General features: G+C 45.5%; 1 protein-coding gene and 1 pseudogene across 2 annotated transcripts in view; both read right to left on the bottom strand.

Annotated features, from left to right (window-relative positions):
- The window catches only part of LOC149334775 (histone-lysine N-methyltransferase SUV39H2-like), a 59,815-nt gene continuing 36,127 nt past the window's right edge, over positions 1 to 23,688 (bottom strand). For both annotated transcript variants that reach the window (XM_089551397.1, XM_089551398.1), the window contains 3 exons: positions 12,156 to 12,326; positions 4,916 to 5,051; positions 1 to 1,865 (listed from right to left, as the gene is read on the bottom strand). In XM_089551397.1, coding sequence (XP_089407523.1) covers positions 1,768 to 1,865; positions 4,916 to 5,051; positions 12,156 to 12,326 — 405 coding nt within the window. In that variant the 3' untranslated portion in view covers positions 1 to 1,767. The remainder of the gene's footprint in view (positions 1,866 to 4,915; positions 5,052 to 12,155; positions 12,327 to 23,688) is intronic.
- LOC149334776 (uncharacterized) lies at positions 21,721 to 22,657 on the bottom strand (annotated as a pseudogene).

Raw genomic sequence — 23,688 nt, 5'->3', positions numbered from 1 at the left:
CTTGAGCACTTGTGCAATATTTATGCAAGTCTTTTGGAGAGAGCATATAAGAAAATTTGCTGCAGGAAATTCGCTGAAATGCATGCCATTTGGCTCTCTTGACACCAAAGAATGCAATAAGGGTAAAATTATCATCCTGGCTATCATAGAACCTGAGTTACAGGGTACTGAAGCTGCCACTTCACAAACAGGAATACACACTTTTCTTCTCATTTCTGAAGCGACAACTTCAAAACTCTATAACTCAAGTTCTATGATAGCCAGGGTGATAATTTACCCTTATTGCATCCTTGATGTCAAGAGAACCCAATGGTATGCATTTCAGCGAGTTTCCTGCAGCAAATTTTCTGCAAAACTTTTCCCAAAATACTTGCATAAAAATTGCACAAGTGCTCAAGGAATTGTTTTACACGAAATTAAATGACATATCCAGAATCAGCGCACAAAACTACATGTGGCCTGGAAATTTCATAACTGTGACTTCATTAATAAATTTTTTTTTTTCAAAGACCAGGGTCCCCCCTTAATAGTGAAAATGGATATGCACATTGTACTAGAATTTGTTTGCACAGAGTCTTCCGTACAAAGGGAGGGCTGCATACCTTACAATGATGCGCAACAGCCCCATTACCAACACTGTGAAGACAAATTCGGAAACTTTGGGGCAATCCAACAAGTAGCATCAAAAGTTGTATGTACAGAGGGCCTAGCAGGGCACAGAGGCTGCTCAAGTAGTAATGTGAAGTTGGCACGAGTGTGTAAACATGAACAGCAGGGTGAAACAACCTGCAGATGATCCAAGGCAGTGTTGCGCTGGGGCACGTCCCGGCCAGAAAGCAGAAAAAAAAAAAAATTACAGCTTTCTTTTTACCATCTTGCACAAAGATGCACACTCACAGCTACTATACTTGATGACTGATGCAATGGACGTGATGAGGTATATGAACAGGCCTCCACAGTTGCACACTTGGGCTGAGCCACTGAGATAACCCCTGTTTAAAGACCCTTGCACTGCACAGGCTTCATCTGCTGCAAAAGAGGGACTCGGCTGGTCAGCTAACTTATAGTTTTCATGCAGGCCGCCACTGCCGCAAGTTAGCTTAGCTTCAAGTGACCTAACAATTTCCATAAGAAAGCCAAACAAAAATCACCAGTTGCTATAGCCTTCCTACAGGTCAAATAAAAAAGACATAATGCCAATCAGTTGAAATATAAAGCAAAATAACTACTATAAGGCAGAGTCCACACCACCTTTGCAAAAATCTAATAACATCTAACAAAATGTCTCAACAAGTCTTGCTCCGAATGCTGCTGGCTCATTTCTCAAGCAGGCAGTCTTGTTTTGTGGGTATGAGGTCTGAGCACACACAAACACGGAGAAACACTACATGGATGGATTGAGACAAATCGGTTCGGAGCAGCTCCTAACTGACCAACAGGCTGCAGGTGTAACAATCAAATGAGGCCCTAAGAAAAGAGAGTTGCAAACTCTCTGCATCCTGGCAACAACCCAGTGCCACTGTTTTCTACGCCAGAAAGCACTTATCACCTCTTGCCTCAGTGCAGCATTCACAGCAACAAAGCCAGCACAGTCAAACCTGTCATGTAACATTCGCAAAAACTAACACAGCCCATAGCAGGGCTCAGTTTACTGGCTGGATCCACTGAACTGATGATGAAACAGACAGCAGCCACCACCACCGGTGGCACAAGTAGCGACGAAGCGTCCGTCGCCTTTTACAAGCCTAGGATTCCATGTCCTTATCATCAATTGAGAAACTTGCGGCAGTTTTCAGACCCACATTTGCACTCGATGCGGACGTGGCTGAAAAGGTGGCTTTTCTCACGGTCGTGCGCTTCAGTGGCTGAAAGGAAAAGTAAACGGGTGAAAGTATGGCAGGTAGCTCAGATAGCTTTACACTGCATGAAAGAGCCTTGCCAAGCTACATGCAGTGGCGAGAAGTGTTTTGTAGCAGCATTATCATGTCTTATAGCAACAGATCAACGCTGAAAATCAAGGTAGAAACGCTAACACGGGCTGAACATGTGCTGAGCGGTCTCCTAGAGTCTCCAGAGTGGTTGTACTTATGTGCCATGAACAATGTTGGTTCTCGTAGAATGCTTTAAGAAATTAATGCTAACGCATATATGCCGTAGGTATCTCACTATGAATTTTTTTTCTCTCTTGCGTATGTAAGTATGATTTCACGCGTCAATCCTGTGCCTCGCACACTGAGAGCAGAACAACAAGACCACTAGATGTAATGCGAATAACAGCTACCACTGTGAAAAGGAGAAAGATTTGAGCACACTTGGATGATCTGCATGGGCACCACCATGGATGCTGTGGTGTGGGCACTCAGCCAGCAACAGCAATGGTGGATTGCAGCTGGACTTGCGTGTAATCAGGCACTCTCATGATGTGGCAACTTTCCTCTTTTCTTTGGGAAACATGAGGGTAGCAAACACCTTCAGTCAACATTATGCCAGTGTCCTTCCATGTGGCAAAATGAGCAACTGCCGTAGAACAACACAATGGCTGACTGCAAGCAGCATGCAGGATTGTTTCACACACTTCTTTTTGGGAGCTTAAAGTGATTGCTGGCACAATGGCTGACTGCAAGCAGCATGCAGGACCCCCACCCATGACCAGGAGTCAGCCCACCTCTGAAATTTTGAACAATGAGGGCTGCGCCAAAAAAAGTTTTTCGTCACCACCACCTTATCTTTTATTGCTTCCTTCCACTACTCTAATGCATATATGCTATCACAGGACCCGATAGTTCACACACTGTCGTTAAACCCAAACTCTGACAAGCAGGACAGATTTACAAGATATTCTCGTGTTCATCTCAGAGGTAGTCCACTGCACAAAGAGCAGTGAACATCCCTATGTCCCCTCACTGAGAGCAAGGGGGAATTTTAAGGCGGAAGCCTTTAATGTCTCATCGTTGTAAGCAGCAGTTGTCGACAGAAAATGTCACGCTTTTCAATTGGTGGAAACGGTCGTGACGTCACAGTGCACGAAATTCAAACGGGGCCAATTGTACTTTGCCAAGTAACCATGCAACCAATTGAAGGGATCGTATAGTGATGCTCCAAGTGGGACTGAGCTTAGTTAACCGCTTAATTACCCAATTAGCCTAATTAGCTTTACTAGTCAGGCCATATAAATAAATAAAACCGATTAAGAAATTGGTCGAGCTCGGGAATCGAACCCCGGTCTTCGGCGTGAGAGACGAGCATGCTATCCACTACGCCATGCCAGCTCGATGGTTTGGAATGAACAAAGGCGCGTCTAGTGAATACGGTGTCTTCACTCACTTTCATCCTCCTCCATTCCCTTCCCGCGAGGTTTAGGTGTCCACCGACAAATGAGAGACAGATACGTTTCCTTTCCTCAAAAACCAATTTACAGACGAGCGAGGCGTAGAACCGAATGGGCGATGTCGTTCTATGGACTCCTTGGCAGCGTTGCAAGACGCTGTCGCGTTCCACTCTTAGGGACATCAGTGACCACACTTTAGGTCAAAAAAGTGCCCCCTGAATTTTGTGAGACAGTTACTGCGTAATTTCCTTTCCTCAAATACAATTTTCATTTTCTTCATTACGGCTCCTCTTTATCTATCTTCTTTCACTCCCACTTCCTCCCTTCCTCTACGGTGCGGGTCAGGTGTACACCGAGATGACAGAGAGCTACTGCGCCATTTCCTTTCCTCAAAAAGCGTTGCGTTCAAAGGGCAAGGCATCGCGCTGAACGGGTGGTGTTCCATGGACTCCCTGGCAGCGCTACAACGCGCTGTCGCGTTCCACTCCTAAAGGCGAAGCTTAAGCGTCATTAATTAGCAGTTAATTAGTATTCAGGCATTAATCAGTAATTAACCATTAATTACTGATTTGTCATCACTTAGTAATTAGTACTCAATTATATGTGACGCCACCGGTGCCACAGAAACAGCGAAGGTGGTGCGGAAAACGCTTCCGCCTCTACCCACTTTAGACAGTCAAAGTGCCTCCTGAATTTTTTTCTTTAGTGGTGGTGTTGATCAAAGAAAGAAATCAGTAGCACAATTTTTAGGAGAAAAAAAATTAACGTGCTGCTGGTGGGATCAAAACCCACACAACCTCCACTGGTCTCGTGCGGTGCTGTTTGGTTGGCAAGGCAAGTACGCAACCTCTCGGGTTCGGATCCCACCAGCAGCATGCGGCTGGCTTTTTCTGCTAAGTTGCCTTTCATCTGAAAAATAATTACGCTACTAATTTCCCACTTTGACCAACACCACCATTAAATCTCACTGAGGGAGAACTGAAATTTGACACAAAGGGATGGTAGACACGGATGAGCACTTTGTCCACATCGAATTTGAGTGAGCTCTATATAACATCTGAGCACCGGTTTGGTTTGGTTTGGTTTGGTTTATTGGGGTTTAACGTCCCGAAGTAACTCAGGCTATGAGGGACGCCGTAGTGAAGGGCTCCGGAAATTTCGACCACCTGGGGTTCTTTAACGTGCACTGACATCGCACAGCACACGGGCCTCTAGAATTTCGCCTTCATTGAAATTCAGTCGCCGCGGCCGGGATCGAACCCGTGTCTTTCGGGTCAGCAGCCGAGCACCGTAACCACTGAGCCACCGCGGCGGGTCCATCTGAGCACCAACTAGCCCGATCTACCACCCCTGTGGACCATCATTCCATGGTTCCATTGACTGTTGGCTTCTTTTACGTGTATATCATAACGAGCCTCTCATTTCCCTACCCTTGTGTGTTCAGCGGCCAGAAACCTGAGTAACATGCCCAAAGCACTGGGGTACTACTTGGGTTGCACTCACACCAAGAGTGAAAGTACCAGCAAGGGTGGCATAACTGAAAAGTATCGCTGCTCAGTTAGTGGCAAACAAGTCCGAGGTACTGACCTGCACTGGACATCTTGTAGTCGACGGTCAGCTCTTCATGGGCACAGATGTCCCGTTTTGTGAAGAATGCCAGGCGCGGCATCCGGACGTCCAGGTTGTTAATCCACACCATGCAGACAGCCATGTTTGGCTCACACTGCAACCCGTAAAAAGGTGAGAAGGAGATTCAAAAATAGCTCCCTCTTATCTCTTTGGTCTATTCACAACTGAGCGCACTTGTACGGACTGCGTCATCACACTGGGTATTATTTATTTATTCAATACTGCCAGCCTTAGTAGGCCCAGGCAGGAGGGGCAATACGAGACACAAGGCAAAGTAACACTTAGCACACAAACTAAAAGATAAACAAACCAAAGACAACCAATGCATGATTCGAACAAAAAAAACAGTCAAATTGAACACAATGACTCGGCAGAACTGGAAGTACAGCATACAAAAGTCGTTATAAAAAACTGGCAATGCTCTCAGTGCTTAAGAGTGCAGTCAAAGGAAGCTTGTTCCACTCAGTTATTGTTCGCAGAAAATAAGAATATTTATACAAGCTGGTTCTGGCACTATAAGGCGTTAAGGACTGGGCGTGACGATGTCTCGTTAATCGTGTCACTAGTGGTTTTATCTAAGGGTCCAGGCTCATTGATAACTTATTTTTCAGCAAAAAGGATATACAACAAAATGTGTATTTTGTCCAAGTGTTGCCATAAGCAAACTTCACCAGGCAAGAACAAAAATGTGGAAAAAATAAATTAATGATGAAAACACGACACGATCAAGCAAGCTCTTTTAAAATGGGCCCAAAAGTTACGGTTATGTTATCCACAGCACAGCAATGCTCATCAGCGAAGGCTCTTCAAACTATAGTTGCTGTGGAACATTAAGTAAGCAGATATGTAGGAACTGACATGCCCGTAGGTTTGTTCACCTCCATGCAATGCAATCCATCATCTATCGTGCTTTCCGTCAAGTGAACTTTCATGGTGTTAGCACATTGTCTGCACCTCTGGCTTTGCTTTAAATCTGACATCAATAAATAAAACATGCATTCAATGATATCAATCAGTCAACCAACTAACCAATCAAAGCGTTTTTATTTCACCAAGTCGAAAAGAGGCGGCAGGTAAAAAAGCTATACAAGGTGGTTCCACACGAGATTGAACAAAGCATGGCCGTTTGACCTGTTAAATTAATTTGGAATTTTTATATATCGTTGCCTGATGACTGGAAAGAAGAGATCTCCTCCCCTCTCCCCCCCCCCCCCCCCCCTCAAGGAAATTTTTTTTTTTTTAAAGCACTGGAAATTATTAACAACAAAGAGGTGGAGTTCGCCCTTACATGCCTGCTGTTTTGGCCAACATTGTTATGAATTACATAAAATATATTAATGTTAAGCATCTGAAAATTGAGTAATATAGATGTCTTTATTTGTGCTCAGTTATTTTTGTCTGTCTGGAAGGTATAGATATTTTAAAAAATTTGTCAAAGTCAGCCCAGGAAATGTTGTTCTGTCTACTTTGCAGGTGTTAATGTCAAAAAAGGCTTGTGGCAGAGTGGCAGTCATTATGCATTACGTTCTATGCAAACTGATCAATCAAACTGCTGAAGTTCATATTTATATGGCTTTTTGATAAAGAGATATGATCACACTAACTTCAAGAAAACAAAGAACAATTTGAAACTTCTGACAACATTAACATTTTTTAACTTTTCCCACATATTTTCCTCCATATCAGCTTTTGAAATCATTAAAAACATGTTGTATAATTTGATTGCTGTAGTAGCTATGGCCCCTCCAATGAGACCTTTGCACAAGGATTGACAATTGATGCAGATCCGACTTCTTGCCTGCCACATCTACAGAATGTATAGAATGCAGACAGGATTAGATCTTCAGGTTCTTCGAAAAGGCCTGGAGTAGCGAAAAGATGTTGGCCGCACCAAAGACTTCAATTTCAACGCGATTTGGGCTCCGAAACGGCCATGAGCGCAGGGCTACCGAGCAGGCGCGCATGCGCCCCAGACGCTTTTAAGAGGCGACATGGTGGGAGTTCGTTTTCGCGTCCTCAGACAGGCACACAGAGTAGAGAAAGCCGCCTGAAACTGGTCGTCTGTCTCCAGACATGATCGCAACAAATGGGGATAATGCACGGCTGGCCACCGCCACGGGGAACGGCATGTCAAGGAACCCACTGGAAACGAGGCCTTTAGTGCTCAAAGTTCAGCGCAACATTCTTTTTGGTGGATAACGGCCGCACTGTGACACAGCCCAGCAGGGCGATTGGAGCCAGAAGACACCCGAGCCCTCCATTACGGCAGGCCTTGGGAGCAATCTTCGTCAAGTAGACAAAGGGTGCACTGGCAAAGATGTGCTGGCTGTTTCCAGAGGAGACTTGCGGTCGCCACTACCATCATGGCTACGCCAGACAAGAGTCCATGTTCTAATCCACTTAGGCTGGAAGGGAGCCCAGGCCCAACACTCCTGACCGGTTGTCGAATGTTCACTTCTGGTGCAGGTGAGCGCGAGACGTGCTTGTGTTTTTGTTTTGCTCTTATGCCACTGCTCAAGTGCGTCTCATGGTGACAAAGTATAGCTCTGGGCAAGTGTTTTCTGCAGCTTACCTTTCCAAGCACAAGAAGCTCACTGCAAAGAAGGGAAATTTTCACAGCTTTGCCAACCCAGACATCAATGTTTTGAAGGAACTTCTAATATCCGAAAGACATGTGAATGTCAATGAGACTGACTGCTTGTGCAACGAGCGCTTTCGCTATTTCTGCAAAGAAATACCTTCACGGAGCACGCAGTTGAGTAATGATATTTTTATGCCCCCTGAGGAAGAAATCAACTTCAACCGAAGCAGTGTGGCTACCAACGTGTACCCGCTGAAACCGCCAGGCACAGTGAGAAATCGGGGCAGGCCTGATTACATCAAGAGGAAACAAAGTGAGGTGCAGAAGGCAGCGTAATCTGCAAGACACGCCGGGCATACAGCCAATTTAAGGAATGGGAAATTCACCAGAAGAAAGGTGCTCCTTGTACACACAGTAGACCTTTCGAAAGCACTCAGCAAGCCTGTGTAGCATGTGCGACAAACCGACGACATTTCCAACCTCTCACTCTCCTGCCATCAATACTGGCAAAAAAAAACTGATTAAGAAGCTTGCCCCTCAAGCATCGATGTATCTAATCAACAAGTCCGGAAAGCTGAAAGAAAATTGTGGTACCAACAATATCGTTTCAACAGGCATAAGGTTGTTGTTGTTGTTAGTAGCTATTTATTATTAAGAAAAATAAAAATAAATATGGAAGGAACAGATGCTGCTAGTCGTGGCATCTGCCATTGAAGCCTGAAGCACCTGAGCTGCGGCTAGCTGGAATAAAAGGACAGGGAGAAGGAAAGAAAGGGGGGAGGGATAGTACAAATACAGGATATTGAATAAAAATACATTTGGGGAGCTGTGCTATGCAAGGTTGTCGAGAGTACAGGCATAAGGTTAGCCTGAGTGCATTTCTGTGGCGTGTGAGTACTACACAAAGGACAAATTGGAATGTTCCAGACGAAGTCCTAACAAAAAAAGGATGTCCTCTCTGCTACCATCGATAGAAAAAAAAAAATCAGTAACAAAACGTCTCATGACAAGATCAATTAGAGATATTTTTCGCAAATACTAAGATGACCATCCTGACTCTGGCATTGGCCTATCAAAATTGTACACCTTGCTACCACGATGGGCAAATGTTACTCCCAGCATGATGCGTATGTTTGTATCATTTGCGCCAACTACAAACTCTGTCTCGCCACTCTTGAGAACGTTACTGGCCACCGAACCGATGCTGACGACATTCACCCAGCATTCATTTGCGTTCTATCATCAACGCAGTGCCTTTTAGGTGAATGCAATCACTGTTTAAAAGGCAGGTCTCTGTCACTGGAGGAACTTTATATCCCAGACGACGAAGATATACTGTTAGGGACATGGGAGTCAGACGACCTAGCTTTCTGAAAAAGGCTTTGAATGCTGACACTTTTTTTTAATCATCTTCGGGCGTTTGCAGCAAGATGGATTGTGCACAACCACATTAGGAAGACACAAGGTAAAGCGATCTAGGAGGAAAAGCAATGCACACAGTGTGGCAGCACTGTATGCCACTTTGATTTTGCCTAAAACTGGACTGTCGTGCTTCCTGAAGAGGTTCAGGTTTATGGTTTATGGAGATGTAACGTCCCAAAGCAACTCAGGCTATGAGGGACGCCATAGTGAAGGGCTCTGAAAATTTCGACCACCTGGGGTTCCTTGATTTATTGATTTGATTTATTGGGGTTAACATCCCAAAGCAACTCAGGCTATGAGGGACGCCATAGTGAAGGGCTCCGGAAATTTCGACCACCTGGGGTTCTGTAACGTGCACTGACATCGCGCACAGTGCACGGGCCTCTAGAATTTCGCCTCCATCCCGTCACAGCTGGGATTGAACCTGCGTCTTTCGAGTCAGCAGCCAAGCGCCATAACCACTGAGCCACCATGAGGGCCGCTGAAGAGGTTCGGTCATACCACTGGCAAAAGAAACAAGTGTCAATAACAGGACTCAACAGCGCACAATGGATGAGGACACAAGGAAAGAAACGACGAGACACAAGAGTATGAATATCTACGTATGTGATCACAACAAGAAAATCTAGAAAAGTTTCATCACTGTTAGTGACAACTTGAGCCATGACTCCGCTCATGCCCGTTTGGCTGTAAAGGAAGTGAAAGAATGGGTAGACAACAACCTGCCGGTGTATTACAAAGTAACATACGTGAGTGATGGAGCCACCAGTCATTTCAAAAATAGATGCCAGCTTTTCAAGTTTGGAAAGAACGATTGTCCTAATACCCAATGAATACTCTTAGCAACTGAACACGGGGAGAAAAGCGTGCGACGGAGTTGGAGGACTCGTTAAGCACCAAGCTGTGCTCAACAATCTGAGAGCAAACCCTGAGAGTGCAATTCGGACAGCCAGAGACTTTGTAACTGATTCCACCGAGAAACTGAAAGTTGTGCATCTAATACATCTGGAAGAAAAAGAACTTGTTGCCTTCCGTGAGTTAAAGAAAGAGTGAATGACAGTGTGTGCCTTCCATGGCATTCAATCTTTGCAAGTGCGCCACTATTCAGGTCATCAACAGAAACATCTTCTGAATTGTACGTGGCACAAACAGCCAAGTCTGCATGGAAGAAACTAAGACTGGTTTGGTTTATGGGGGTTTAACGTCCCAAAGCGGCTAAGACTATGAAGGATGCTGTAGTGAAGGGCTATGGAAATTTTGACCACCTGGGGTTCTTCAACGTGCACTGACAACGCCCAGCCAGTACACGGGAATTTCGCCTCCATCGAAATTTGACCGTCGCGACCGGGATCAAACCTGAGTCTTTCGGGTCAGCAGCCAAGCGTCATAACCTAAGCCACAGCGGCGGCACGAAGAAACTAAGGGTACAGGAATTACGGCATTGTGCATTGTCCATTCAGTCGAATAAACAAATACAGCCCAGAAACAAATTGTTTTTAATGAAGCGATTCTCCGTGATATTTTCAATTTATCCATTCCGCTAAAAATTATTATAAATATGTTGCTTGCTTATTTAACTTTAACTTCTTTATGTGCAATCTAAGCTGCGCGTCAAATCCTGACGACTGTTGTTTGGTAGAGATGAAATACAAAAAACATCTGTGTGCTGTGCGATGAAGATTAAAAAATTGGTTTTTGAGGAAAGGAAATGGCGCAGCATCTGTCTCACATACCTCGGTGGACACCTGACCCGCACCTAAGGGATGGAAGGAAGGTGGGAGTGAAAGAAGAAAGAGAGAAAGAGATGTCCTAGTGGAGGTCTCTGAATAATTTCAACAACCTGGGGTGATTTTAACCTGCACTGACATCGCACAGCACACGGGCACCTTTTGCGTTCCGCCTCCATCGAAACGCGGCTACCGCGGTCAGGTTCGAACCCAGGTACCCCCGCTTGGTAGACGAGCGCCTTAGTACCCAGATTCTGGCTCAACCTGGCTCCACCGACACTTTGAAACTAACATCTTCTTCCCTGACACCATGTTCGGGTTCCGGCCGCACCTCTCAGCCCAAGACATGCACCTTCAGCTGAAAGAGGCAGTGATTGATCATCCTGGTAGGACACAGGCCCGTCGAAACCTCAGCAGTCATGCAGTCGTTGCACAATCGGGGCTTAGAAGAGCCTTATGCAAAAATACCGGAAGGTATCTATAACTGCTGCACAGCTACCATAGTCCTCCATAAAATCAGCCACACAATTCCAATGAGGAAGGGTGTCAGGCAGGGAGACACGATCTAGGCAATGCTATTCACCGCCTTTTGCAGGAGGTGTTCCGAGGACTGGATTGGGAACAGCTGGGGATAAGAGTTAATGTAGAATACCTCAGTAACATGCGATTCGCTGATGACATTGCCTTGCTAAGTCACTCAGGAAATGAACTGCAAAACATGATCAGTGAGTTAGACAGGCAGAGCAGTACTGTGAAACCCAGAGTAATGTTCAACAGTCTCGGAAGGAAACAGCAGTTTGCAATTAGTAGCGAGGTGCTGGAAGTGGTAATGGAATAGGTCTACTTAGGACAGGTAGTGACCACAGATCTGGATCATAAGAGTGAAACAACGGGAAGAATACGAATGGCGTGGAGCGCATTTGGCAGGCTCTCTCAGATCATGAATGGCAGTTTAGCAATACCCCTAAAGTGAAAATATTTAACAGTTATATCTTACTGGTACTCACCTATGGAGCGGAAACATGGAGGCTAATGAAAAGAGTTCAACCTAAGTTAAGGACAGCGCAGCGAGCTACAGAAAGAAAACAATAGATGTAATGTTAAGAGACAGGAAGTGGGCAAAGTGGGTCAGGGATCAAACCCGGGTTAGTGACACCCTAGTCGAAAAAGAAGAAGATGTGGGCTTGGGCAGGGCAAGTAATGCGAAGGCAAGATAATCGACGGTCCTTAAGGGTGACAGAGTGGATTCCAAGGGAAGGGAAGCGCAGCAAGGGGCAGCAGAAATTTAGATGGGCGGATGAAGTTAAGAAGTTTGCGGGGATAGGGTGGCCGCAGCTGGCACAGGACAGGGTTAATTGGAGAGGCCTTTGTCCTGCAGTGGGCGTAGTCAGGTTGATGATGATGACGCAGGGAAGAATGCTGATGACAAAAGCGGCACGCATTCCTCCACGCTGCCTCAAATCCTTACCGAGTGGTTCACAAAATGGCTAATGTTCCCAAATGTTCCGGCATCCACAGTGTACATAGGCCCTTGATCCAAAGATTCTTCTGTGAGGTGGTAGTCAAGGTCAAACAGGTATGTGGTGCCTTGGGCGTCGTACCACTCGCCGCGTTTATTGGCTTCCTCCTCTGTGATCACCTGCACATACATGCGGAAGAGATGTGGCCAGTTAGAGGGTAGCTTCATGGATGCCCTCTAGGCTAACAGGATATACTGCACTTTGCACTCACAGAAACATGGCAAATGCCTTTGTTTGAAACTGAGCTTAAAGAACAAACATGCACTCTTTGTCCCATTTCATTATATCCCTGAACATAACTATACTCCGTCTCACAAGCTGTTTGCAGCACTGTCAAAGGTAGAGCTCTCTCATCCAATCAGGGCTGCAGAAGCACAGCAAATAGTCCCTCAAATATCTGAGCAGTCTAGGACTATTTTGCAAACTAGCAACACAGAAATTTAAAACATAGTTCGGACCGACATTCCTAAACTATAGAGAGTGTTTCAATCAGTCATGAAATTCATAGACAAACCCACACAGACACAGCTCTGTGGAGGCCTGTGGCTAAGAGGTGATGTGCAGTCTTTCAGCAACACTACGTTGCCCGTGTTGCCTGTGTACCATCCACCAAAAGTGCACGGTTCCCCCAAGCTGGCAACGCAGTTAGCTTTAAACTTACTTGAAGCGCTTCGCATCGAGTGGGGGGGCAGTTCAAGTTTGAACTCGCTCATCAAGAGGACTGCAAAACTCACCCAGGTGAGCGAGCGAATGCTCTACCAGTGGACAACGTAGACGGGGAAGGTGGGCAGAGTGCTGTCACTGAAGAAGCATTCTTGTGGAAAAGGCTCGAAGCGAATAAAGAAGCTGAACGATTTCAACCTGAGTGTGTTGTGAAAGGGTGGTGCACAACTTTTTCCAGAGAGGGGAAATACCAGCTATCGCCAAGGTGGTGCAGCGTTCCAAACAGGACGACACGCTACCAGCTGTCCCCCAGCGACAATGAAAAGGATGCTGAAGAAGCTTGGCTTCCAGTACAAGAAACGCTCTCGGAATGCACTGTTGATCGAAGCGAAGCACATTGTGCAGTGTTCCCACCGGTACCTGCACGAGATAGCAGAGCTGCAACACCAGGGTAGGCCAATTTTTTTCACCAATGAAATGCAGGTCAACGCCGGCCACACGCGTAGTCGGGTGTGCATTGATAGCACCATCCAGTCTCTCTAAGAAGCACGGCGATCTGGACTGTCGACCAGTCTTCAAAACCCCAGTGGCAAAGGCGGCAGATTGTGACGCATTGCGGTAGCGAATGTGGTTTTGTCGAAGGCACAGCAGAAGTCTTCCGAGCTAAGAAAAGCTCGGGTGACAACCATGAGGAAATGAACGGGGACCACTACAAAAAGTTGTTCAACCAGAAACTGCTCCCACAACTACCACCAGGTGGTGTTATAGTCAGGATAACATAACATATCGTTCCGTGAAGATGTCGCCGCACTAGCTCGTTGGTCATGACGCTCGGCTGCCGACCCAAAAGACGCGGGTTCTATCCCAGCCATAATGGTCGCATTTTGATGGAGGCGAAAAGTTAGGAGGCCTGTGTACTGAGTGATGTCAGTGCACGTTGAAGAACCCAATGTGGCCGAAATTTCCGGAGCCCTTCACTACACTGTGTCTCATAGCCTGAGTCGCTTTGGGACATTAAACCCCCATAAACAACTCTGTGAAGCAGGATAAAGTGATACACGAGTAGTATCAAAAAGGACATACAGGCTTGGCTGTCCAGAAAAGGTGTAGCGTGAAGCAGCAACATGGGGAAGGCGGAGCTCATGAAGCTTGTCAAAAGCGTAAACACAGACGTGGACCGATACCGTATGGACTGCACAGCTGAAGCTGCTGGTCAACGCGTTGTGCGCTGCCACCCTATACTATTGCCAATTGAACACTATAGAGCTTGTATGGAGCAACGTCAAGAGTTTCGTGCCAAGTGCAAATAAGACGTTTAAGTTCCAAGACGTGGAGCCTCTGGCATGGCAAGGCATCATGCAAGTGTTTGCTGACAAATGGAAGAGCCATGTGGAGCATGCTCTCAAACAGGAAGATGTGATGAGAAAAGCCTCCACTACGGCACCTCTTTCTCTCTTACACTCCCACCTTCCTCCCTTCCCTTACGGCACGAGTCCACCGAGATATGTGAGACAGATACTGCACCATTTCCTTTCCTCAAGAACCAAAAACCAATTTACCTGATGAAAAAACTGGACCACATCATTGATGATGCTGTTAACCAAGGTCCTGCTGTTGTAATCAGCCTGGAGGACACAACAACCAGCAGTGCTGGTCTGAGTTGTGATGTGAACCCCTCTAACGGACTAACGTGGTTCATGACTTGTGTGTGTACAAGTCAGGATCAATCATTACAGTCACAGCGAGAGTAGCGAAAGTGAGAATGCGAATGTCACCAAGCTATGGCAGACACCGTAGTCGAGGGCTCCGGATTACTTTTGACTGCTTGTGCGTTGACAATCGCACAGCACACGGGCTTGCTTTGCATTTCGCCTCCATCGACATACAGCTGCCCCAGCCTGTATACGACCCAGCTTCCTTGGGCAGTGGCCATGCTGAAGTAAATATTTGTACATACATGCGGCAGAAACATTGAGAAAAAAACCTGATGTGACAGCAAAAGAACTGGTGGTGACAAAAAAAAAAAGAAATTTGGGCCAGTCCCTCTGAAACGGTGTTTAGTCTGTTCAAAGATAAAAAAAAAGAAAAGATAAAGAGACCAAACACCAGCTGGTACAGAAATAAAAAAATTCAGGGGGTACTTTGACTGTCTAAAGTGCGTAGAGGCGAAAGCGTTTTCCGCACCACTTTGCCTATGTGACACTGGTGACGTCACACATAATTGATGATGAAGTAATGACAAAGTACTAATTAATGACTAATTACTGATTAATCACTCGGCACAAATTGACCACTAATTAATGGCGCTTAAGCTTTGCCTTTAGGAGTGGAACGGGAGTCCACGGAACACCACCACCACCATCTGTTTGGCTGCCTTGCCCTTTGAACGCAACACTTTTTGAGGAAAGGAAATGGCGCTGTAATTCTCAGTCATCTCAGTGGACACCTTAACCGCACTGTACAGGAAGGGAGGAAGTGGCAGTGAAAGAAGAAAGAGGGGTGGTAATGAAGAAACTGAAAATTGTATTTGAGGAAAGGAAATTGCACAGTAACCCTCTCACATATCTCCATGGACACCCATCAAAACACCAACATCTGTGGACACCACAGCCATGCCACACCATGAGGCATTAAAGGCTTTCGCCTTAAAAGCTATTTAATAGTAAACCTTTTCTGACAAACCTAGTAAACCTTTTCGTTCAAGGTGCCCTTACCTTCCACAGTGCCACAACCAGCTTGTGAGACGGAGTATATATAGGACAAGAGGGAAGGTATCAACAGATGCCCTACTCAACACTTTCTGAAGGTAATAAATTAATTGCTTGCTTCAAAAGTTTACCATACAGCACAAAGTGAACAAGGGAGAGACAACGTCAGGGCACTTGCCAACATTTCGACAAGAGGATTTGTTTTTGTCTGGCAAAGCGTTCATCATTGGCGAGGTTTAAATAGGGTCATCCCTCCGAGGAGGAGGAAGGCCTGGAGAGGGGAAGGAGGGTTGGAAGTGGGAAGGGTGTTAGGATGGGGAGGGTGAATATTGTCCAGGCATGATGGCTGCTAAAGTCGATTAACCAGTTGACCAGCAAAACTGTGAAAAGAAAAAGGCCAGCTCAGCAGAAAGGAATCCCAGGGTGTGGAGTGTGGAAAGATAGCGAGCGTGGCCTTGAAAGGCTGTGTGTGTCCAGCTGCGATAGGTGGTTTGGCAAGACTGGCTGCGTTACCGTTACACCTATCATTTGCGTTAAAGTTACACCTATCATTTTCCTTCCCACAGCATGCTGCGTTGTACTCAATTTAAGCTGGACCCTTTTCGCTAGCCTCCACATTTCTGCCCTATAGGTGAGTACCGGTAAGGTACAGCCCCATATGCCATATGCACTCTACACCAATCTTATTCTTCTAGTCATTTCCCTCTCATGATCTGGATCAGCAGCCACTACCTGCCCTAAGTACATGTATTCCCTTACCACTTCCAGCACCTCACTGCCAATTGTGAACTGCCGTTCCCTTGCAAGACTCACTGTTGAACATTACTTTCGTTTCCTGCATGTTAATTTTAAGACCTACCGTTCTACTCTGCCTGTCTAACTCATTGATCATGCTTTGCAGTTCATCTCCTGAGTGACTTGGCAAGGCAATCCCATCAGCGAATTGAAAATTACTTAGGTATTCTCCATTAACTCTTATCCCCAGCTGTTCCCAATCCAGGCCTCGGAATACCTCCTGTAAACAGGCGCTGAATAGCATTGGCGAGATCTTGTCTCTCTGCCTGACACCCTTCCTTATTGGAATTTTATTGTTGACTTTATGAAGGACTATGGTAGCTATGCAGTCGTTATAGATATCTTCCAGTATTTTCGCATAAGACTCTTCTACACTCCGATTCCACAGTGCCTGTACGACAGCTGAGGTTTCCACTCAGTCAAATGCTTTCTCGCAATAAATGAACGCTATATATGGGGGTTGGCTATACTCTAAGCATTTCTCTATAACCTAGTCTCTATCCCCTAGTCAGCATAGCAGATTGAAGTACCAGAAAAATAAAGAAAAAGAGAAAGCATGGGGGCGAGTTCACAGAACGCAAGAAAGTAAGGGGCCAGCAGACAACTCGGCAACCCTTGCCATTTTAAGAAACTAGATTCCGATCCCACATAAGGGTTCTGCAATGAAATTCTGAGCAAACTGGCAGACTTATTATCCAGGTAACTAATACCACAATCGGACAACAACTTCTTAAAACCGTCAGACAAACAAGCAGGATGCTTCTACAATTACAACATAAAATCCATAAGGTTTCTGCAGAAGGAAAGTTATGATACATTGTGAGCATAAGGAAAGTTGTGATACATTTTATGACACAAACATAGCCTTGCAACTATACAGCACTGCTGGAAGGTTAGGTAGGCATGCATTTTTCTTGAGTGAAGTAACAATGGTGGAGTATAAGTAGTTTGAGTAGATGAATCGAGTGGCATGATTTTGAGCAAGTTCAATACAGATGGTTAATTGGTTTGTACAAAGAAGGTTGGGGCCAAGTACTACACCAGGGTGGCCAAATCCTGTTCTGGTGAGGAAGTGCGTCGTCAGTTAAGGACAACGCAGCGAACTATTGAAAGAACAGCGCGAAAAGACAAGGACCACAGGAAGATACACAAAGACAGCGCTTGTCTTTGTGTATCTTCCTGTGGTCCTTGTCTTTTCGCGCTGTTCTTCTTGAACATGGCATACCAACTCGCCCAAGCATCAGTCCTATTGAAAGAAAAATGATGTGTAACGTTAAGAGATCAGAAGTGGGCGGAGTGGGTGATGGAACAAATGCAGGTTAATGGCTGGCTTGGCTTATGGGGTTTAACGTCCCAAAGCGACTAAGGCTATGAGAGACGCCGTAGTGGAGGGCTCCGGAAATTTCGACCACCTGGGGTTCTTTAACGTGCACTGACATTGCACAGTACACGGGCCTCTAGAATTTCTCCTCCAAAGAAATTCCAGCCGCCGCGGCCGGGATCGAACCCGCGTCTTTTGGGTCAGCAGCCGAGCACCATAACCACTGAGCCACCGCGGCAGCTAACAACCACATGCAGGTTAATGACATCTTGGTCGAAATCAAGAGGAAGAAATGGGCTTGGGCAAGGCATGTAATGCGAAGGCAAGATAACCGCTGGTCCTTAATGGTAATGGAGTGGATTCCAAGAGAAGACAAGCGTAGCAGGGGGCAGCAGAAAGTTAGGTGGGCGGATGAGATTAAGAAGTTTGCGGGGATACGGTGGCCGCAACTGGCAAAGGACAGGGTTAATTGGAGACATGGGAGAAGACTTTGCCCTGCAGTGGGCGCAGTCAGGCTGATGATGATGTGTAAAAATTGAAGCTTATTATAACTAAAGTTTGTTCAAAACTCTGGCTTCCTTGAAAACTTAAGAATAGATGAAAAATCAACAATTACTAAAAGCAACATGGGGCGTAATGGGATGTATTCATTGTGAAATGCTGTCAAATACTTTTCTCTTTGTGGTTCAAGTTTCCTACATAAAATTAAAATGTGGTTTACTGTGAGTTCACCACCACATATTTCGCAGAGAGGTTTGTCTTATTTTGTCAGTGAGAAGTTTTGTGTAAGGTGTGTGTGCCAATGCACAGTCGACATAAAACAACTTCTGTAAAACCACCTTCATGTCCCATAATGGATACTAAAACGCAAAAAAAGACCAGTACACAGAAGAAAAGCCACACACAACAAGTGTTTACTAGCAACAAAAGTGTTTTATTTCCATGCTCAGAATTAATAGGAATCAGGGAAAAAAAGCACAGAAAGAAAAAGAGAAAGAAAGAGGAAACGCAAAGGAACAAGAAAGAAAAAGATGATATGCCAAAAATGCAAGTTCTTTCCCCGACAGCAGAATAGGTGGTTCGTCGACACAGCCTACAGTCTTGGCAAAATATGGTACAACTCCACAATCTCTGTTGTCCTCTGATCATGATGCACTAAGATTATCGTAGTTTGCTCCAGTTGAGCTTGACAGGATTTGCCTTGTTCATGGCGTTTTTGTACATGATTTGCATGGTGTGTGTGCCCGTGCCGTTTTCTAATGCTCTGCGGTGTTCTGAGAGGCACGTGTTGATGCAGCGACCTGTTTGACTGATATACACAACCCCACATGTGGCAGGGATCATATGCACCATGTTTCGATTGCAGGCGATAAACAGATTTGCATGTCTAATGCCACATTTCTTGCGCGCACCAATGTTTTGTTGTTTGGCCTTATCCTCTGCCGCATGACAAATTCTGTTGAGCTTTTTTGGCGCTGAAAAAAACGACATCAACTTTATAATGTGCTGCGACTTCTTAAGCCCATGAGACATGCGATGAACATAAGGAATAACAGCAATCTTCTGGAGCTGCCTGTATTTAGATTGGCCGTTAGGGTTTTTTTTTATCTTTTGAGCCATCTTCTCGCATGCCCCGGAAATGACGTAATGAGGATAGCCAGCAGTTACCAGCACGGTAATCTGCACGTCTAGGCTTTTTCTTCTACCATGTGATGGCAAGTCTTAAATACTCTAATGGAGGACTGGGCTATGCCATTCTTCACCAGTTCTGAGTGTCCCAAGCTGGAATGTAGTAGTGGTTCGGCAGTCCTCGGATTATTTTTCCAACACACATGGTCATCCTGGAAGTGAAGAGATAGGTCAGCAAACTGCAGCACGTTGCTCAAAGATGAAACTGAGGCTGAATGAACTTTCCTTAGACGCCTTTAGTATGTCTAGAAGGAGGCAGTTGAAAGTGTTTTTGCCCACAAAGATAATAAAACCGTCGACGTACCTAAACGCCTTCAACATCATTCCACTGATGTCCGGTTTGATGCTTTGGTCAATCCTGGGATGTTGCTTAGCACCGGAGCGACACACAAGATGATACGCCTTCCAGACTCTTGCCGATATGTGCTTCCTTCCCATTCCACATATGCCGAGGAGAGGTAGAAAGTGAGCAGTTCCACAAATGCGTCGCCGGAGATTCCGCATCTTGTCATATAAGCAACCTTGTCATTCTTGCTGATGTGTGTCCTAACGGAACGCATGTGCTTGGGATAGGGCAAGGTCTACTTTCTAAACTGACAGAGTCTACGCCGTTAGAGTCCACATGGTTTCAATTCTCTTAAAAGAGGCTTTACAGATTGCAGTTTGTTGTTTACCTGTTCTTCCCATGCAGCCTGCCATTTACTTCTGAGCTTATTGTGCATCAACTTCAAACAATCCCTGTGCGGTATGTCCACCTGTTGTATTTGACCATATCGCGACTGTGCAGCACACGCATCTGCTTTTCTTTACCCAAAACTCCAACATGGTTAGGAACCCAGCGAAATTTAACGCTATGTTTCTGTGTTGTGACATTAATTATAATATGAATGATGTTTCCTATTAAGGGTTCAGCGGCATTTCTAGAGTGCAGTGCTATGAGCATACTCGGGGAATCAGTGTCGATGATGCCGTTTCTGACATCCTCTTTTACTATTTGCTCTACAGCACAGAGATGGTAAAAAATCAGCAGTCAAAACCAATGCGCACTGTGGCAGTCATATCATTTTTTCCACTTTTGCCTTGAACTACTGCACCTCCACCATGCACTTCTGTTTTTGAGTCATAAAATTCATTGTAGGTGTCACATTTTTCTTGCACTGCAAAGAATTCTTGCAGCATGTGTTCTTGTGGCATTTGCTTTTTGTGTAAATGTGTCAGTGTGAAGTCACATACTGCAGAGTAGCTGTACCATGGTGGCAAATATCCATGTGTTTGTAATATATTCGGTAGAGCATCTAGTACAGCTAACTCTTCACATTTATCATCAAACCAAAGTACTAAACGCCTGATAAAATGCAGTTTGTTGTTGAAAAATCTTTTGAATGGGCGCCTGGTGACAATGGAATGGCAGAGATGTTTCGGGAGAGAACAGATTTTTAAGCATGTGTGCATGCAAGTGCAACTCATTAGCTTCAATGAAAAGGAAGGCAGGCAGGCGACTCAACAAGCGAGGCTGCACACGCTTGCCAGCGCACAACAGCAGTGGCTGCTCGCAAAAAGAAACGTGAATGGTATTTGGTGCTCTGCTGGTGGCCCATCGATGTGAAGCTTATTTGCAGGGTGTCAAAAAAAGGAGAACGGCAATTGTGATCAGTGCTGTGAAACATGTAACTGGCAATAAAGACAATCCTACATCGCACCAATTCTAGTTACGCTGACGTTAAAATTTAGCAATTCTTCATTCTTCACTCAGAAATACCCCGCTTTGCCCGGCGCGTGTTAGCTGGGGGATTGACAGTTTTGAAAAGAACAAATCATTGCTATAGCAACCCTGACCACTGTACAATTGATACCATTCCTTCACGATTCGTGCAAAGAATGAATAAGTGTAAAGGTTCATCCTAGGTATTCTCGAATTTCGAAGTCATAATCAGTGTGTCTGGATATGTAATGTGGTTGTTTTAAGTAGCTATATTTATTAATTTCCAGTCGTGCTGTGAAATTCTGGGAACTACTACTTCACGTGGAGTTTTATTTGACGATAGAACAGCGCTTCCCATTCCAATTCACTTTTCATTTTAAAACAGCTTTGTCCTTGCTGATACCGTCGCATTGCAAACATCAGTTCAACTCTTAAAATTACCGTTATGATACTTCTGTTCTAAATGTAATGCTGATCAAATAATAAATGTAAAATAGGATTACAAGTACAGTAAAAGCTCGTTAATTCCAATTCCACGGGGCCACCAGGCCAGTTCGAATTAACCAAAATTCGAACTAATGAAAGTGAGCAGAAATGGATGCGTTTGAAGCCCGGAGGGCACAAAAAACATTTATTTACCAAAAAAAATCTGTTATCACCTTCTGCTTCTTCTCTCTGGGGGCTATAATTGTCACTCTGTCTTCCAGTGCACAAATGCAACGCAGGAAGTCTTCTTCCCCCTCTTCAAAGCTAAAGAAAAGGCGCGACATTCAGCGCTTCCATTACTTCTGTTGCGGACGGACGCACGGGCACCTGTTCCTCTTCGTCGTCCTAGTCTTCTGCCTCTTCTGGGACAGACTGCTCCCCAACACCGCTGCACTGGTGTCCACTTCAACGTAATCAGCAAAACTGTTGTCCTGAAGCGCAGCACGCACAGCCGCAGGCAGGAGCTCTCGACTCCCGTTGTCTCCACTTCCAGCAGCAAGGCCACAGTGGTGGAAGCAGTTTGCAACTGTGGACGGCGTGACCTGCTCCCATGCACACACCAACATGTGCATTGCTGTGAGCAACATGATGCTGCTGCTTTTCTGGTTTCCCGTGCACAAAATCATGCGCACTTAATGTTTCTGATGACACCCTGATCCATCGGCTGCAGGGCCGCAGTCGTTCTGGCAGGCAGAAAGACTGACCTTGTGGCTTTCAGCTCGGGCATTGACTTTGTGTGCTGAACGAACGATCGAACTTCAGCAACCACTTCTTGAACAACTCACCCGTCATTAATGAGAACAGTAAACTGGGCAAGTTGGAACGGATTCATCTTAAAGCAGCGCGATGCACAGGACGAGTGAAAGAAACAAGAGACGACACGAGCGCGAAGGAAAAGAGCCCATTGAACAAGAAATGCGGTTAACGAGAACAGAAAACTGGGCAAGTTGGAACGGATTCATCTTAAAGCAGCGCGATGCACAGGACGAGTGAAAGAAACAAGAGACGACACGAGCGCGAAGGAAAAGAGTCCATTGTACAAGAAATGTGGTTAACGAGAACAGAAAACTGGGCAAGTTGGAACGGACTCATCTTAAAGCAGCGCGATGCACAGGACGAGTGAAAGAAACAAGAGACGACACGAGCGCAAAGGAAAAGAGCCCATTGTACAAGAAATGTGGTTAACGAGAACAGAAAACTGGGCAAGTTGGAACGGATTCATCTTAAAGCAGCGCGATGCACAGGACGAGTGAAAGAAACAAGAGACGACACGAGCGCGAAGGAAAAGAGCCCATTGAACAAGAAATGCGGTTAACGAGAACAGAAAACTGGGCAAGTTGGAACGGATTCATCTTAAAGCAGCGCGATGCACAGGACGAGTGAAAGAAACAAGAGACGACACGAGCGCAAAGGAAAAGAGCCCATTGTACAAGAAATGTGGTTAACGAGAACAGAAAACTGGGCAAGTTGGAACGGATTCATCTTAAAGCAGCGCGATGCACAGGACGAGTGAAAGAAACAAGAGACGACACGAGCGCAAAGGAAAAGAGCCCATTGTACAAGAAATGTGGTTAACGAGAACAGAAAACTGGGCAAGTTGGAACGGATTCATCTTAAAGCAGCGCGATGCACAGGACGAGTGAAAGAAACAAGAGACGACACGAGCGCAAAGGAAAAGAGCCCATTGTACAAGAAATGTGGTTAACGAGAACAGAAAACTGGGCAAGTTGGAACGGATTCATCTTAAAGCAGCGCGATGCACAGGACGAGTGAAAGAAACAAGAGACGACACGAGCGCGAAGGAAAAGAGCCCATTGTACAAGAAATATGGTTAACGAGAACAGAAAACTGGGCAAGTTGGAACGGATTCATCTTAAAGCAGCGCGATGCACAGGACGAGTGAAAGAAACAAGAGACGGCACGAGCGAGCGTGCTCGTGTCGCCTCTTGTTTCTTTCACTCGTCCTGTGCATCGCGCTGCTTCAAGATCACCCGTCATCCGCACCTTGCTGTTAGCAGCATATTCTGTAGGCTGTGTTCGAATGCTCTTAAAACACAAGGGCTTATTATGTACCTTCCCGACAATAAAAAGTGGGACCTTCTCTGTCCCGGTCATAT

The sequence above is a fragment of the Amblyomma mixtum genome, chromosome 7 (genome assembly GCF_055824585.1).
Source record: "Amblyomma mixtum isolate Tamu chromosome 7, ASM5582458v1, whole genome shotgun sequence".
Taxonomy (NCBI): Eukaryota; Metazoa; Arthropoda; class Arachnida; order Ixodida; family Ixodidae; genus Amblyomma; species Amblyomma mixtum.
This window is presented reverse-complemented; position numbering and strand designations above follow the sequence as displayed.